We start from the raw sequence: 17238 nt of genomic DNA, 5'->3' as shown, positions 1-17238 counted from the left end.
CAATACGTATATACGCCAGCGAAGTGATGCCTCATAGTCGATAATTATATCGATACACTAGTGATGTAATTTTTAGTCGATATTTTCTAAAATTCGTATTAACAAAATTAAATAATTTCTCTTTTCATAACTACAATAGAACCGTATTTGTATATGCGTTTTTTATTGTAACACTGTGCAAACCTGGGCTAACGAAGGGTTTCGCTAACAAATAACAATGATAATTATGGTAAATAACTGTGTTGTTTGTTTTTGGTATCAAATTAAAGGGCTCAATACAAGGATTTCAAAAAAGTATATTATGATTATTATTACCATAATACTAATAAAAAATACAATAAGAAAGTTTAATAAATTAGGACTCTGCTCTTTCCCATGCCTATGCCAAGCAAGCTGCGAGCCGCGCTTCTTCCTCGCCTCCTAGGCGAAAAACAACTTCGGGGTTTACTCTTTCCAATATATTTTTTTTTTATCAATTTCGGAATACTCTGTAAAAAGTTATGCATGGTCAAACATAAATAAATATAGGTAGGTGGCGACTTTAGAACCTCCGCTGTTTTTTTTCATCGGTAAAAAATTGATTAGTTGTTTTCTTGACATTACTGAGGAGCAGATTATTAAATTTGGTCGAATCTATGTACCTTTGCGATTCGTATTTGGACTTCGCAATAGAATCATATTTCTGAATTGCGTAAAAAACTCAATCAAAAGTGGTGCCACCACTGGCGTAGCATTCCTTGGAACCCCGGGAACCTTGGGGCCCTGTATCAAAATTAGTGGGGGGGGGGGCAAATGAAGGGTAAAGATTTCTCACAAAAAAATGTTTGCATTGAATTAAAATAAATATTTATTAGACCGTTCATGTCAATGACCAAAGAACAAGACCTATTTCCCTCCGGCGCGGGGTAAGACAGGGGGATGTAATATCACCGAAACTGTTTACCACTGCGCTAGAGGATGTTTTTAAGACCTTGGATTGGGGGAACGGGGCATCAACGTCAACGGTGAATTCATCTCTCACCTTCGTTTCGCCGACGATATTGTCATCTTTGCGGAGACGCTGGATGAGTTAGGCCAAATGCTGGCCGGCCTAAACGAGTCCTCCCGACGTGTCGGTCTCTGTATGAACTTGGATAAGACGAAAGTTATGTTTAACAACCAAGTCATACCGATACCGGTATCGGTCGATGGTACCCTTCTCGAAGTTGTTCAGGATTATATTTACCTAGGCCATACTATCCAACTAGGCCGCAACAACTTCGAGAAGGAGGCCGATAGGAGGATTCGGTTGGGCTGGGCGGCGTTTGGCAGACTCCGTCGCGTCTTCACTTCGAAGATTCCGCAATGCTTGAAGACAAAAGTTTTCGAGCAATGCGTCCTGCCTGTGTTAACATACGGAGCCGAGACGTGGACACTGACCAAAGGACTGGTCCACAAGTTTAAAGTCGCTCAACGTGCAATGGAACGGGCTATGCTTGGGGTCTCTCTCAAAGACAGGATTAGAAATGAGACTATCCGCGGGAGAACGAAAGTAACCGACATAGCCCACAGAATTAGCAAGTTGAAGTGGCAGTGGGCTGGTCATCTGTGTCGCAGGACCGATGGCCGTTGGAGTAGACGGGTCCTAGAGTGGAGACCGCGTCTTGGCAAACGCAGTGTGGGACGTCCTCCGGCCCGTTGGACCGACGATCTACGTAAGATTGCCGGTGTAGGCTGGATGAGGATTGCGGAAGACCGGGATGTGTGGCGCGAACTTGGGGAGGCCTATGTCCAGCAGTTGACTGCGATAGGCTGAAGTGAAATATTTATTGGTTATAAGTTATTACTTCCTCCTAAAATAGACAATAGTGAGTGTAGTCTGCTGTAGCTGTTCCTGTTCCTTCGAAGTCCTTAGGTAATTTTTTATCAGTTTTAGTTTTGAAAAACATCAAGTTAAACCTCCGGAAAACTGGATGTAAGGCAATTAACTTTTATCGGCAATAATTCCATGAGTTTCTCAATGGAATGAATGTTTTAAATTTCAGATTTTAAGCTAATTTAAAGAGCTTGTAAGCTCTAGCTTGGAAGCTGGAGAGTTATCAGCCTTGACCTGCAACAATAGATGCGGGGGATCGTTCGCTTCAGCCTGTAAGGCTAATATTATTAGTGAATTCCTATGAATCTCCCGCATCTATATGCGGGGATTCACAGGCGCATAGCCTGAAGAAGAGATTCAACGCTGCCTCCAGGTCTTACAGGTAGTAAATCGCTAGGGCAAAGTTCAAACACTAGTAGAATTGGCGAGAGACTTTTGGGCTTTCCAAATGGAACCCGTGCCTTTTGTCTCTTACAAAAGCTGTCGAAGGTAACTATTTTTAGTCTACACTTCCATCATTGCTCGAACCTGAAGGCTCTCTGGCACATTATGCGAAAAAGTAAGCGGAAATTCTTTGCACTCTTCTCGCGTCGAATTCAACTCTTGACGATGAGGGGAAAGCACCATTGAGCATTCCACGGTGCGAGCACGCGATGAGTAATGTGCACTATGAGCAGTGTCGTTTGTCGTGTTCTGCATTCTTTCGACGTCAAGAAGTCTATTGGTACTAATTGTCCACCAGTGGTTAACAACCAATTTGCGAGCTTTGTGCGCATTATTTCCGCGTACATTCAAACTGTGGAATGACCTTGCTAAAATTTGGGGGTTTTCAAGCGAGTTCGAGTGTCTACATCTTTTCTCTTAAAGGCCATGGGCGACGGTAGCCGTTATATATCAGACGGCTTCGTCTGCTTGTGTGCCCCATTCTTATATAAAAAAATAATAATTCATTGTTCATAATGATTAACTGAATCCCGAAATAAACGATACAGAATGTTATCAACTATTGGGCGCACGCTTAACTCGGATAAAAGGGGATTGCTTTTCAGACTTCAGTCATTTCTGAAGTGAAAACTCTATAGGTATGTATGACATTTTTTTTATTCTTTTTTCCAGGAATCACAAGATTAAGTGACATTGTGGATAACATTTTACTAATTTTTGCTTATACACCTTAGATAGGGGGCCCCGTATCATTGATACGGCTGATACGGCAGTAGTTACGCCCTGAGTGGCACCCAATTCCCTTCTGCAGGAATACGCATATTCTCAACTTACTTTACTCTATTCTTTTTAACCCTGTTGTACCAGCTTATCTAAAGCGACGATTTGAATTTCTTAATGATTCCCATGAACGCAGTCTTTATTATGAGGAAAGCTTACTTCTTGAATTTCCCTCTCACTCCTCTTTCTTTTATACTAAATCTTTCACTGTTCAAGCTTCTCGACTTAGGAATTCTATAGACGTGTAAAATTGGTTTCTATTTTTTTACCGACTTCTAAAAAAGGAGGAAGTTCTCAATTCAACTGAATTTTTTAATGTATGTTACTTCAGAACTTTTGACTGAGTGGACCGATTTCAACAAAAAAAATTTCATCGAAAGGTGGTGTGTGTCATTTGGTCCCACTTAAATTTATTTGAGATCTAACAACAACTTTTCGAGTTATATCTAATAATACGTTTTTACTTGACTATTTTTTTGTCGACCTACGTTGTATTATACCGCATAACTTTTTACTGGGTGTACCGATTTTGATGATTTTTAATTTAATCGAAAGCTCGTGTTTATTGTGTAGTCATATTTAAATTTCATCGACATCTGATAACAACTTTTTGAGGTATCTTTAAAAACGCGTATTTACTTGACTATATTTTCGTCTACCTTTTTCGTATTACATGTCGATGTAATTGAAGTCGGTTTTTTTTTCGTTTGCGAGCAAGTCGAAATCGGTCCACCCCGTCAAAAGTTCTGAAGTAACATATATACAAAAAAATACAGTCGAATTAAGAACCTCCTCCTTTTTAACCGACTTCCAAAAAAGGAGGAGGTTCTCAATTCGACTGTATTTTTTTTTTTTTTTTTTTTTATGTATGTTACATCAGAACTTTTGACCGGGTAGACCGATTTCGACAAATTTTGTTTTAATCGAAAGGTTTTGTGTGCCAATTGGTCCCATTTAAATTTATTCGAAATCTAACAACTACTTTTCGAGTTATATCTAATAATGCGTTTTTACTTGACGCTTTTTTCGTCGACCTACGTTGTATTATACCACATAACTTTCTACTGGATGTACCAATTTTGATAATTTTTAATTTAATCGAAAGCTGATGTTCATCATTTGGTCACATATAAATTTTATCGAGACCTGATTACTACTTTTTGAGTAATCTTTGATAACGCGTAGTTGCTTGACTATTTTTTCGTCGATCTACGTTGTATACTTGTCGATGTAATTGAAGTCGGTTTTTTTTTCGTTTGCGAGCAAACACAATTATTTGGAAGTCGGTTAGAAATCAATCTGATACATATTATTATTTTCTGTCGGTTTACAATAAAGTGTATTGTTATGTTATGTCATGTTAATCAACCACTCTTTAAAAAAATTGAATCGATTACGTAATTTGCCTAACTAAAAAAACATAAATAAAATAAGAATTGCAAAAGCCGCCTTCATGATTTTTGTACGTGTACAGTATATAATGTGTGAAATTGTTGTGATTTATTTAGCTATCTTTGTGTAATTATTGAATTTTTGTCTTGTTCCAGCCTATTCAGTTGACTTTATAATAGTCGTTCTTCACGCAGGCGGCTTTACTTGTTTTTTTTTTTTAATTATAATATTATTTTTAACCATTGTTATATCGCCGCAATTATATGTTAATTAATACATCTAACTTATAGGTATCTATGTATTAATAACTGCGACAAACATGAGACATGACAAATGATATAGGTACTAAGACAAACGTTTTATACTATGTATGTACTACATTACATATATATACTATACTTACACTTATACTATATACTACATGTATACACTATAATTATGTATGTATCTCAATACCCATTCTTACACACACCTCAACCATGTAATTACATACCTAATTCATAAATAAAGTACCTAAGTATTTCGATAATTACCCATAAAAATATAGTAATGTATCAAGTCACAAAGAGTATCCAAGTCAAAATAATAAAACATAATAATAAGTAGTTTACGAAATCCAATAATAGTAAGCCGAGTCACAGCAATACGATGCAGAACAAATTCAATAAAACAAGCCAAATTTAGAAAAATAGCACTATGCGCTAAGTATATGTATTCGTAGTCAATCACAAACGAAAGATGCGAATTCTAAAATATCGTCAACAATTAATAGCTGAATAGCTGGCGCACGCACACTAACAAGACGACAGTCACACATAGAAAAAACGGAGCGGAGATGGCGCGGGGCGCGGTAGCGGCATGCAGCGCGACAGAAACATTTTATTCAAATACCTATTTTTGAAAAGTCTCTCCGGTACCCTTTCCTCTTAAGGAGAGAGTAGATAGGATACGTACAGTGGAAGCATTCATACAGTTATCATATCCTACTATCCTACATGTTGACCCAATTGGCGTCGTGTGAGTAAGAGGCCGTTTATGCGTCTAACAGCTAAGCAGCGGCTATCATTAAAAATAATTCAGTACTTATCCTTAAGTATGTATACAAACTACCGTTAGTAAATGTACATATCACAATTATTAAAAGGAATAAAATACTTAAATAATATAGGTAATTAACTAATTACCTATATTTTTATAAGAAAAAACTTAGGAAGTCTCGCCGGACTGCCAGTTGTACCTTATAGTAGGTAAGTACCAAGATACTAAAAGCTAATAAACATTTTTTAATAAATTAATAGTAAAAGTATATAAAATAAAATACAAACAAAACAATCATATTGTAAACGTTTAAGTTGTGAATCGTGAATGTTGTAACACTAGGTACTTTTCATCACGTGAATAATTGTTGCTCACGATATTTTGTATAGCTTCTCGTCGAGGTCGTTTGCCTAGGAAAGCGTCTAGGCCAATAAAAGGCGAATTTAAATATATAAATTTTTCATATTTATTAATTAAATTCTGACTTTAATTTTTACTAAAATGCAGTAGCGTCACGTGGACAAATTGAGGCGGAAGCGATGTGGTATCAGTGATGACCTCATTGCCATAAAGTTATTATAAAACAGTCAATTATTGGAATAAAGTTCATTACGGCAGGCTTGACATTTGTCTGGGCGACCGAACTGAAAAAAATGTGATACTAAAACCGTAAGAAAAATATATAACGGAAGTGACGTAATATCAGTCACACGACTGTATAATATAACGTTTGTAAAACTAAAATATTACTAGTAAACTTTTTTCAAAATTATTTATGTAATTTTATACTGTCAACAAAAATAAATAGACATGTTTTTTTATTTCACTTAATACTTTGAATTATTATTTTTATTATTTTGTTTGATTTATTTTGTTTAACGGTATTTGTTATTTTCTAAAATACTAAATTTCCTAAATACTTTTATGTACTTAATTAAAAACCAATCAACAAAAAAAAAAAAAACAAGAACAAGAAAATAAATAAAATTCAACATTTTTTTTCAAATCGTGTTGCTTCTATACTATCCGAAGGAACTTCGTTCCTACCTGGTGTCCCATGACACCACATAATTTTAATTTTATATCCCTAATAATGCATTAAATAGGTACGCATTATTAGGGAAAACTCAAACAGTTCTCATCAGATCTCAGTCGAATTCAGATGCAACACTACTACTACATGACAAGCGGCACAAGCAGTCAAAAGTTAGGAGGTACCTAACACACAAGAAAAGCAAAATAGTCAAATTAAGAATTTCCTCCTTTTTTGAAATCGGTTAAAAAGAATTATTTCGTTGGCCGACTAACCAGTTGAAAAGTTAGGTACTATTTGATTAGACATTTGACTTTTTTGTTTTTGGTAGCCACGTTTCTGGACTTCGTCTGTATATGAGAGTGGGACACCCAAACACATTTTTTATATGACTAAGTCGGCAGCCATAGATTATATACTTATATACTGGTATCAGCAGCCGTAGTTTATAGATGCTTGCAACACAAGAACTCAGGAGCATCGCAAGCACGTTGTTGTTCTAGATTTTGAGCAGGATAATATGTCCTGCTTTCCCCTAGCTCAATAGATTTTATGAGATAGGACATCTCAAGAAAAAATGATCAGATCTGATCAGATATGAACAGAAATGAGTCCTCAGGTCTGATCAAAAATGAAAACTGACCGGGTCTGACCAGAACTGGCCAGGCATGAACAGATCTGAGCAGACATAAGTCTTCTGTTCATACCTGGCCAGGTCTGATCAAACAAACGGAGGAAAGAAGGAGCAAATTTTTGTTTTGTATATGGACAATACCCAGTGATCAAAAACTTCGTCGTAGGTACTTAAGGCGTTCGATACCTAGTATTGATAATTGTGTTTGCTCGCAAACGAAAAAAAAACCGACTTCAATTACATCGACAAGTAATACAACGTAGATCGACGATAAAATAGTCAAGCAACTACGCGTTATCAAAGATTACTCAAAAAGTACTTATCAGATCTCGATAAAATTTATATGTGACCACATGATAAACACCAGCTTTCGATTAAATTAAAAATTATCAAAATCGGTACCCCCAGTAAAAAGTTATTACGGATTTTCGAGAGTTTCCCTCGATTTCTCTAGGATCCCATCATCAGATCCTGGTTTCCTTATCACGGTACCAAACTAGGGATATTCCCTTTCCAACAAAAAAAGAATTATCAAAATCGGTACATGCAGTAGAAAGTTATGCGGTATAATACAACGTAGGTCGACGAAAAAAGCGTCAAGTAAAAACGCATTATTAGATATAACTCGAAAAGTAGTTGTTAGATCTCAAATAAATTTAAATGGGACTAATTGGCACACACCACCTTTCGATTAAAACAAAATTTGTCGAAATCGGTCCACACGGTCAAAAGTTCTGATGTAACATACATAAAAAAAAAAAAAAAATACAGTCGAATTGAGAACCTCCTTTTTTGGAAGTCGATTAAAAAACGAAACGATTTTTTGTTGATTGTTTATTATATATCCGTGCATAACTTACATTAATACATATATGTACACATTTCTTGACATAGCTCAATAAATAATAGACATACAATGTGAAATTACATAAATAGATTGCGCATAATATTACTCAACCAAATGAAATTTTTCACTCGATGCGTACTATATCATTTCACATTACTCGAATACCTACATTAAATATACGCAGCACATCTGTTTTCAAACGCGTACTGTTTTATTTTACGTTACTCGACCTAATAAGACTCGCGTACAGAAATGGAGACAAAAGTCAAAATAGTAACTCGGTAAGTTTCGTATGCGATTAATGTGCAAACTTCAGTCGACTAAATATATATATATATATATATATATATATATATATATATATATATATATATATATATATATACGAGAGATACAAATATATAGGTAAACGCTTCAGCCTGTAATATCCCATTGCTGGGCATAGGCCTCTTTCCCCATGTAGGAGAAGGATCAGAGCTTTATCCACCACGCTGCTCCAAAGCAGGTTGACGGATAATATATACAGTAAGAACGGAAATGAAAAATTTGAAATGGTTAGCGTTAAAATGTACTATACCGTGGTGGCAATATTTCTTTGGAAAAAGTATTAAAAAAATCTTAAAAAGTCTTCATGTCTTAATAACATTTTAAAGTATGTCATTATAAATCTGAAAAACTGAAAAGATCAAACACTCTTTTAAATTTCAGACTTTCGGACTTATTCTTTTAAAAGTCTTATAAGGACATGAAGATTTTTTTTTCAACAAATATTTTCACCATAAGTAATACTGGTATTTAATGAGAACCTTCACTATTTATGGTGGAAACGTCGAATAGCAACTTCAATTCTTCTAGTTCAATAATCTTATAAATAGACTATTTACTTCTAACAACTAATATTACCTTTTAAGTTTATAATATAGGTAATCATTACAATCATATCAGTAAATTAATACATACCCAGTCAGAATCCAAATCATTAAGATTTAAGTATGAAGTCTTTTAAAAGACCTTTTATATGACGTCTTAAGTAGCTCATTTTAATGAGCTCAGAATTCAGAGTTCTTAATGAACACATAAAAAAAATTAAAATTTTTGACGTCTAAGTGAATGTCTTTTATGTGGTCATTGTCAGTTTAGCAAAAAGGGCTCTTTGATAGCTTTTTTTGATGAGATCTGAAAGTCTACATTAGGCGGCGCATTCAACTTCTTGAGATGGTCTTAAAAACGGCAATCAGACGTAGGATCTGAAGTTCAAATCATAAATTTGAGCTCATACGGCTGACCTAAAACGTCATTTTGCTATCTGGGTAGGTAAGTAACCAATTGCTTCATAATTTACGACCTCCAGTAATAATTTTGTGTCGGAGGTTCACAAACACATACAACACAAGCGCCCAAAAAACAGTGAATATCTTTATGGGCTTCAGAAATATTTATCATGAGTAGAGATCGAATACGCGACCGTTAGTGTAACAGCCAATTTTGTGACTAATGTGCAACCACAACTTCCATCAAATTTATTTCATTTTTATATAATTTAATATGTATCATAACTGGTATGTGATATCAACTAACTTAAATACTGAAATATTTATTTTTATCACATTTCTCATTCATTTTTAGATAATATTATCTACATTAATCATTATAACAAAAGTAACACAATTCATATTTTAGAGATTTAAAATAAACACGTTTTGTATTTATATCTAACAAAAAATAATACAAAATGTTTGCTATATTAAAATCATGTTTCTATGTTTACTTTATTAAAATCATTTTTCATACACTGCAAATCTTCTAATACTTATGGTGTAATGTTGACCTACATTACTTTTTTACATTGTACTAAACTTAATCAGTCACTACTTCCAGAAGAGGTTTACTATCTTGCTTTTTTTTCCCTTCCTGTTTTGAACTAACATTATTAACAGGATTTCTTAAGTACATGGCCACAGCAACACTGACTAAACATATTGAGACCACTGTATACCATGTTATGAGTATGTTAAAGAGAATATAACAAACTACAGCCGTAATTATAAGTTCTAATGCACTGGCATAGGTTTTCAAAATTGAATTTAAATTTTTTAAAAAGAAGCTAGTCACTATACCTACTATTGCACTGTTTACTGTAATTAGTATTACAAATGTATCTTTTAAAGACTCAAAGTCATTAAAGATTGTACCCAATTCACCTTTAAACATTAGTACAAAGAAATTACATATAACAGAGTCCAGGTACATAAAGACATTTTGCAAAAAAATGTTTACATTGGCACCTTTAGTTTTAAGCAAATACTCATTGTACGTACCTGCTAAACAAGAACAAAAGTTTTGGAAATTAATTGACAAAAAATATATGTTAAATATCTGAGACCAAATATCAGATTCGCCTGAAGACTGTATTGCTGTTGCATCAAAATTCTTTATCATACATCCAAAAGTGAGAATACCCAAGGAAATCCACTGTATGCAAGTAAGGTTCTTTTGAAATAAAAACTGAAAGAGAAATAAAAATAGTATATTTTAAAATGATAAATATTGATTGCTATTAATTTTCTTTTGCGTTTTATGAATAATATTAAATAAACATACCTGGAAAATCAGTGCTGTTATTACCACTCTGAATTGCAAAAGAATATAATATGATGTTGGGTCATAATGAGATAAATTTATGAATGCCAAGTTATTGTAGAAACAGTACAGAAGGGAAGGTATAAAGTAGTACAATAGGAGACTATATTTATTAATTACAGCTCTAAAAATATTTGGCTCATTCCTGAAACATTAAAATACCGTAAGTTGGAAAAGCGGGTGTATTTTTTAAACAAAATATTTTTTTTATGAAATTTAAGTACTTACTCTTTTTTGTATGTATATAAAACACCCGAAATTAGGAGTTTTAATAATTCTGATAGAAATACAACAAGGGTAGTATTATAATCATAGATTCCATTTTCCGTTTTTGAGGCAGTAATAAAAACACCTGAAAATAATATTATGTTACTTTTTACACTTTATTTATTTATTGACTTGTCGTATTATTTATCATTTCGTATTTCAATTTTGAAATAAGTTTACCTTGAAATACAAATAAAACAATGTATAAAACAAAAACTATAAAAGCTTCTTTATTAGGAAATAATTTACGCCAATTCATTTTATTTTAAATTTAATATTTCTGGCTCAAGAAAGCCGACAATATATTAAACAATAAATGCACAACATTAAAAAAGTATAAGATTCACGTAACAATATCACTATTAGTAGAAATATTTTAATTATTTTACATTATTTGTATGTTTAATCAATTCAATAGTCGTATATTAATAACTCGTGGGCGAACAATCTATGTGAATACACCATGTACGAATGATATAGTATGATGTATCTACAAAACGTATTATTATGATTAGATACACCTATTTATTATTATTTTTAAATGATTGTGAAAAGTTAAGACACTTTGACATTTGGTAAATGTCAATACCAAACTAGTTTTTTTGCTTTATTATTTTTGGCCCGAAAGGGTGCCTTTTGTCAAACTGCCATTCTCTAAAAAAACCGTGCTCGGACTTTAGATAAGCCCATTGTGGATTTCCGAGTACCTCGTGAATTTTTTATATTTTATTCCATTTCCACTAAACCAGTTTACTCCAGTTTATGTGTAACTCTTAACACCTTGATTTTACTCTTTGCACCTTGAGGTCGGTGGAGTAACAGGCCAGCTGTAGAGTGCGTCTTCGGTCTATTATATTTTTCCTGGTGTGTTATTGGTTGATGACCACCGCTATTGCGACGGCTGCCATGATGTCCACTACGTTGGACTAGAAAGCTGTTGATTTTTGGTGTTCATTTTAACTCAGTACATTTAAGTATTCATTATCACCACATCTGTCGGTTTTTAAAGTTTCATAGTTGTTAGTGGAAATTTGTTATATCTTGGATTTTTTTTTTAAGAAACCTACGGGAAGAAAACGTGAATAGCGTGTATCCATTTGGAACCACATGGCAAAATCACAAATAATGACAAATTTATTGCTCTTTTCAGCTTTTTTTGAAGTGAATTTTCTTTAGGCGCATGAAGGCAAAATTTTTACGGATACAACGCAATACTAATAATAATTTTAGCGTCATGAAGATGTGCAACGTTTTTGTCGAACAACAGAGCCACCTAGCGTGTACTATAGAAACACAAAGGTTGTTATATTAATATCGATAGTATTAAGGCTAGTTTACACGTTGATTAGTGCGAGTGCAAGTGTTTAGTGATTAGTACATGCCAGCAGTTGGATGGTTATCCCGCCATCGGTCGGCTTCTTAAGTTCCAAGATTGTTGTGGAACCTTGTTATCCCTTAGTCGCCTCTTACGACACCCACGGGAAGAGAGGGGGTGGCTAAATTCTTTAGTGCCGTAGCCACACAGCACATAATAATATAGATATTTAATATTATATCCCAGACATGTTCTTTTTATTGTTATTTATTTTCCTTTTCGTCATAAAATATATTATTTTGTTTCTTCTTATCCTTTTCTGAATCCTGTCATAAATTCTTCTTGTTCTTTATCCTCAATTTTTGAACATTTTTCTTAATTCCTGCTCGTCATTGGCAATGCACTAAGTGCAGTCCATAAAAAAAGGATAACTATTATCTTTGGTTCGCTACTTGTCAATTTGAAATGATGGAAAACGCAATGAAGTGTTTATTGTACATGAGATAAATATTGCTGTTAAGAATTATTATTTTTGCAAATTGTGATGGTGTCTAAATAGCGTGGTTATTCTGTTTACATGTCCTAAAACAGTTTTTGTAGACCCAATCGGTCGTAAGTGGTTAAAGGAGATTATACCGAATTATTAGAATCCATCGAAAGGAAAATAATAATGACTGCAGAGGATGACAGTACTTGGTAATAAATCAAATTATTCGTATTTTTTAAAGCAATATGCTACTCTTACACACATTAATAATGAGGTACGATTTCAAATTTGGACTGATTTTTGCAATCACCTATGTGAAACGTTTATATCTTAATTATTTTAATGTATGTATCTATGTTAAAATTTGTAATAATATTATTGCTTACTGCTTTTATAATTTATAAAAAAAAATCATGTATACATATTACCAATTATATAACAAATCTAAATGAATAGCAATAAAAAAATTTGATAAATTTTTTCAAGGTTAATTGAATTGGAGTCTGCAATTTTGGATGGGTGCACACCACAAGAGATCAATGCCATTACTAGAGGAAAAAAAATACCCGAAAGTTTGAGGCCCGATGTCTGGCTTGTTTGTCTCAACTGCCATGAAATGGGTAATCAGTTACTTATGTTTGATGAAATATTTGATTTGCCAAACCAAAATGAACTACGAGACAATGTAAAAAAGTTTGTAAGAAAGCTAGACAATGAAGATGACGAAAAATTATCAGTCATATCAGATATTGAATCAATTCTTACATTTTATTGTAAGTCAAAGTTTCTCACTTATGATTCTAATAATGGTTGGATAGAAATACTTTATCCTTTGCTGAGTTTAAAACTGCCTCGATCAGATACATATAATTTATTTGAAAGGATTTTGAAGCTTTATGTTCCAAATGGATGTACTTCAAACGGAGTACCGTTTCATATATTGCGTTTAATAATACAGTATCATGACCCTGAGCTATGTTCGTTCTTAGATACAAAACGCATAACACCTGAACAGTACTGCATGCCCTGGCTGAAATCACTTTTTGCAGGTACTTGTAATTTGGAAGTGGTTCTTTTTATGTGGGATTTGTATTTCCAAAGATCTGATCCATTCTTTATTTTCTTTCTATGCTTAATAATGATTATAAATGCTAGAGAGCAACTTTTGCAAATGAAAAATGAAGATAAAACTACAATAGTTCAAATACTGAGTAAAATGCCGAGTGACCTTGAGGCTAATGATGTTTCTGATTTTTGCTCATTAGCACATTACTATTCATTAAAAACACCATTATCATTTCGAGAAGATGTGTTAGAAGTACTCTTTTCAGAAAGTGGGTTACAAATAAATTCTAAATTGTATTCACAAGCTCTTTGCCTCCCAGTTGCGGTCCATGAATTAATTGAAAGTGCAACTGTAGATGTAGCCGACGCTGATGCGGTTAAATTTTTTTTGGTTGACTGTCGCCCTGCCGAACAATACAATGCTGGACATTTGTCTACTGCTTTTCATCTTGATTGTAATTTAATGTTACAAGAGCCTAATGCATTTAATACGGCAGTTCAGGGGCTACTAAATTCACAACGTCAAGCATTAGCAGCAGGATCTCTTGCTGCAGGTGAACATTTATGTTTTGTTAGTTCTGGTAGAACAGAAGAGGATAGTTATGCACACATGGTAGTTGCTTCTTTCCTAAAGAAAAATATAAAACATGTTTCAATGCTTGATGGGGGATTTGTAGCTATACATGATTACTTTGGTCCTCATATGACTGATTGCCTAGAAGAACATAATCCATCTCTTTGTTTGGTTTGCGCTCCTAGTAATAATAATGATAATGATGTCAAAGCAACAATTAACAGAACAAGAGACAATATACCAGCTATTCAACTATTCAGCAAACTTTCATCTGCTATGAAAGCAAAAAGTCAAGAAGTTAAGGGAAAACTAATAGAATATATTGTTAATCCCAACTCCACTGTTGGCAATGGTGAGTGGCATGTTTCAGCAAATGATAGAAAAGAACAAAGATATCGCAATGTTCCTCCTGTCTTTAGTATTAATGATGAAGATGAAGATACACATTCTGACTCACGACGAGATTTTTCGAGTGCAGATAATGTAGATGAAATAGTTGAAGTTCAGTCCTTCCTTAAAAGCCAACATGTGGTTGACAGCTTTGCATGTCAAGAGGTTCTATCTAATGGCTACATGTTTGATTCTCATCTTATTGTCACTGAAACACATTTAGTTATATTGAGAGAAGTTCCAAATAAGAAAGGACTTGCTAAAGTATTATCTAGAAGACCACTTTCGACTATTGTCAAAATTACTGCTAAAAAGAGGCACCCCGAGTTAATAACTTTTAAATATGGTGTACCAGATGGTGATAATTTACTAATAAATGATATGGACAGATTTTTAATACCCAATGCAGCAGTAGCTACAAAAATTGTATCCAATCAAATTGTTTCACAGTTGGATAATAAATTACAGTAATAATGTTTATCTCTTTGGCTTCAAAATTAAAACTGATAGTAATAGTCGCATAGAATGGAATTTAGAGTAATCTGTTATGTAGACTATTTTTTTAGCATTAAATAATAGTGGTTAATAATATGTACTTATTTCTGTGATGGCAAATTATTCCTGAAAATGCTTTATAAACTATTTTGAATTCGTTTTGACTATTCGAAATTAAAATAATATATAAATTATATAACCAAATCTTATGCCGAGGTAAATATTTTACAGAGAGTATATTCTATAATTTTGTCAGTATTTATTAAATATTATAATTTAAATATGTATTTTCCTGATTTTTATATGGTACAATGTACAAAATTAAATACAATCTTCCATTCCCCATATAAAAACCTTCAACATATCGTCCCATACACATTGCAGTCTACAAGAGATTATGTATTCAAATTGTGCATTTGTTATATATTAAGTTTTTTTTTGTTTGTTTTAGAAATTTATGATTGATAATATTATTTTTGTTTTGTGAATTTTGATGAAGATTAATATGAAAAGTAGGCATAGAAAAGTTCATGTACTTTTCCATTAAATTTTTAAGTAATAATATTAAGTTGAATATGTTTGTCCAGTAATTGACTTTATTTTTTATTTGTACCTAAAATATACATTTGACTTTAAATTCAAAATATTTTTTTTCTACACATCTTGCAAAACAAATAAGTAATTGTTTGATAATTGATAAGATTAGAAGTTCCAATCGCAGCTATATAAGCATAAACAAAAAGTGATTTATTTTTATAGTAGAGATCTACCATTGGAAGTGTTTTATTTATAATTGTCAATCACGTATTTATTAAACATTTTTACATAATTTTGTTACGGACAATTCGCATGTTATCCTAATTATTATCGTTATCTGGTACCTACTTTTTTACAATATAATGCGCGGCTGTGTATGTGAATAAAATTGTACACAATGTCATTCTGTGTACATATTAAGAGTATATTTCTTTAGTGAATTATTTGTCATTAATTTTCTTGGTTTTTAAGTTTTTATTATTGAACAGAACTACAGATACTTATTTAGAAGGAAATTATTCTTATTTAGGAATTTATCATATATATATATATATATATATAGTTTATTTATGTCGATTAAATTATTTTATTGTGTTCTGATTAAGGCGGGCTGTATTCATGTAAGATAAATTTGTTTAAAAAAAACCATTACAAGGCTTGTTTATATGTTTTGTTTATCCATATCATCCAATTCATTGTTAATGTTAATTATTAAATGATTGGTCCTAGTTTTATTAAGTAGCAGTCACTAATAAGCATTTAATTTTAAAGTTTATATTTTTTTTTGCAGAAATCTTATAATTATACTTGTTCCCGATTTATTTATATAATATCTTATACCAGCTATTATAATATAAATTTTATATAATTTCTTTAATAACTCTTAGGTGTCAATAGCATTCTCAAGTGTATTGAACAAACAAAGTATTAGTATACAATTTGATCGAAATTGAATATAGAAAAAAAAATATTAATGAGATTTTCTGCCTAATTCTTGTGCCTTAATATTTCTAAGAGAATGTCATATTTGGAAGTCTTAATTTAAAAATGACTACCATCTTTTTCAGCGCTTTTCTTTAATTATTGGTAAAAATGAACAATTAATAATAATGTCTTCTACACTTTTTTTTGTATCTATTTGATATTTTATTTCATTCCAGAGACATTATTATCAGTATTAATGTTTTTATATATAAAATAATAACTATGCGTTTGTATAATTCATCATTTAAGGATTGGATTAGTGCTATACTTTTTATTTAAGTAATAAAAAATAATACTTTTACAGCCTTCTATTATTTATATATATATATATTCTTTTTAATTTATTAAGCACAATTTAGTATTAATTACAGCTGCACAATATCGAAAAATGTAATTTAAAATATCTGTAGCAACTAAAATTAAAAATTTTGTTCAGTAGATAAGTAACTTTTAGATTTCCA

At 32.4% G+C, this 17238-nt stretch overlaps 2 protein-coding genes across 2 annotated transcripts; one reads left to right on the top strand and one right to left on the bottom strand.

The window, feature by feature from the left end:
* Window positions 1-9758: 9758 nt before the first annotated feature.
* Window positions 9759-11506, bottom strand: LOC123655587 (UDP-galactose transporter senju). Its single transcript, XM_045591356.1, has 4 exons — window positions 11111-11506; window positions 10892-11015; window positions 10625-10808; window positions 9759-10528 (listed from the first exon to the last, which is right to left on the bottom strand). The coding sequence occupies exons 1-4, from the start codon at window positions 11187-11189 to the stop codon at window positions 9881-9883; spliced, it is 1035 nt and encodes a 344-aa protein (XP_045447312.1). The 5' UTR covers window positions 11190-11506; the 3' UTR covers window positions 9759-9880.
* Window positions 11507-12693: 1187 nt separating this feature from the next.
* On the top strand, window positions 12694-15350 carry LOC123655574 (TBC1 domain family member 23). Its single transcript, XM_045591342.1, has 2 exons — window positions 12694-12941; window positions 13219-15350. The coding sequence occupies exons 1-2, from the start codon at window positions 12916-12918 to the stop codon at window positions 15230-15232; spliced, it is 2040 nt and encodes a 679-aa protein (XP_045447298.1). The 5' UTR covers window positions 12694-12915; the 3' UTR covers window positions 15233-15350.
* The last annotated feature ends 1888 nt before the right edge of the window (window positions 15351-17238 follow it).

Source organism: Melitaea cinxia, chromosome 8 (genome assembly GCF_905220565.1).
Source record: "Melitaea cinxia chromosome 8, ilMelCinx1.1, whole genome shotgun sequence".
NCBI classification, from domain to species: Eukaryota; Metazoa; Arthropoda; class Insecta; order Lepidoptera; family Nymphalidae; genus Melitaea; species Melitaea cinxia.
This window is presented reverse-complemented; position numbering and strand designations above follow the sequence as displayed.

What these genes read in the sequence shown, in the direction of transcription:
- LOC123655587 (XM_045591356.1), bottom strand. Translation starts at nt 11,189, where the DNA reads ATGAATTGGCGTAAATTATTTCCTAATAAAGAAGCTTTTATAGTTTTT. An exon ending in TGTTTTATTTGTATTTCAAG is followed by an intron (nt 11,016 to 11,110) that starts GTAAACTTATTT and finishes TATTATTTTCAG; the next exon opens with GTGTTTTTATTACTGCCTCA. An exon ending in TTATATACATACAAAAAAGA is followed by an intron (nt 10,809 to 10,891) that starts GTAAGTACTTAA and finishes TTAATGTTTCAG; the next exon opens with GAATGAGCCAAATATTTTTA.
- LOC123655574 (XM_045591342.1), top strand. Translation starts at nt 12,916, where the DNA reads ATGACTGCAGAGGATGACAGTACTTG. An exon ending in GCAGAGGATGACAGTACTTG is followed by an intron (nt 12,942 to 13,218) that starts GTAATAAATCAA and finishes AATTTTTTCAAG; the next exon opens with GTTAATTGAATTGGAGTCTG.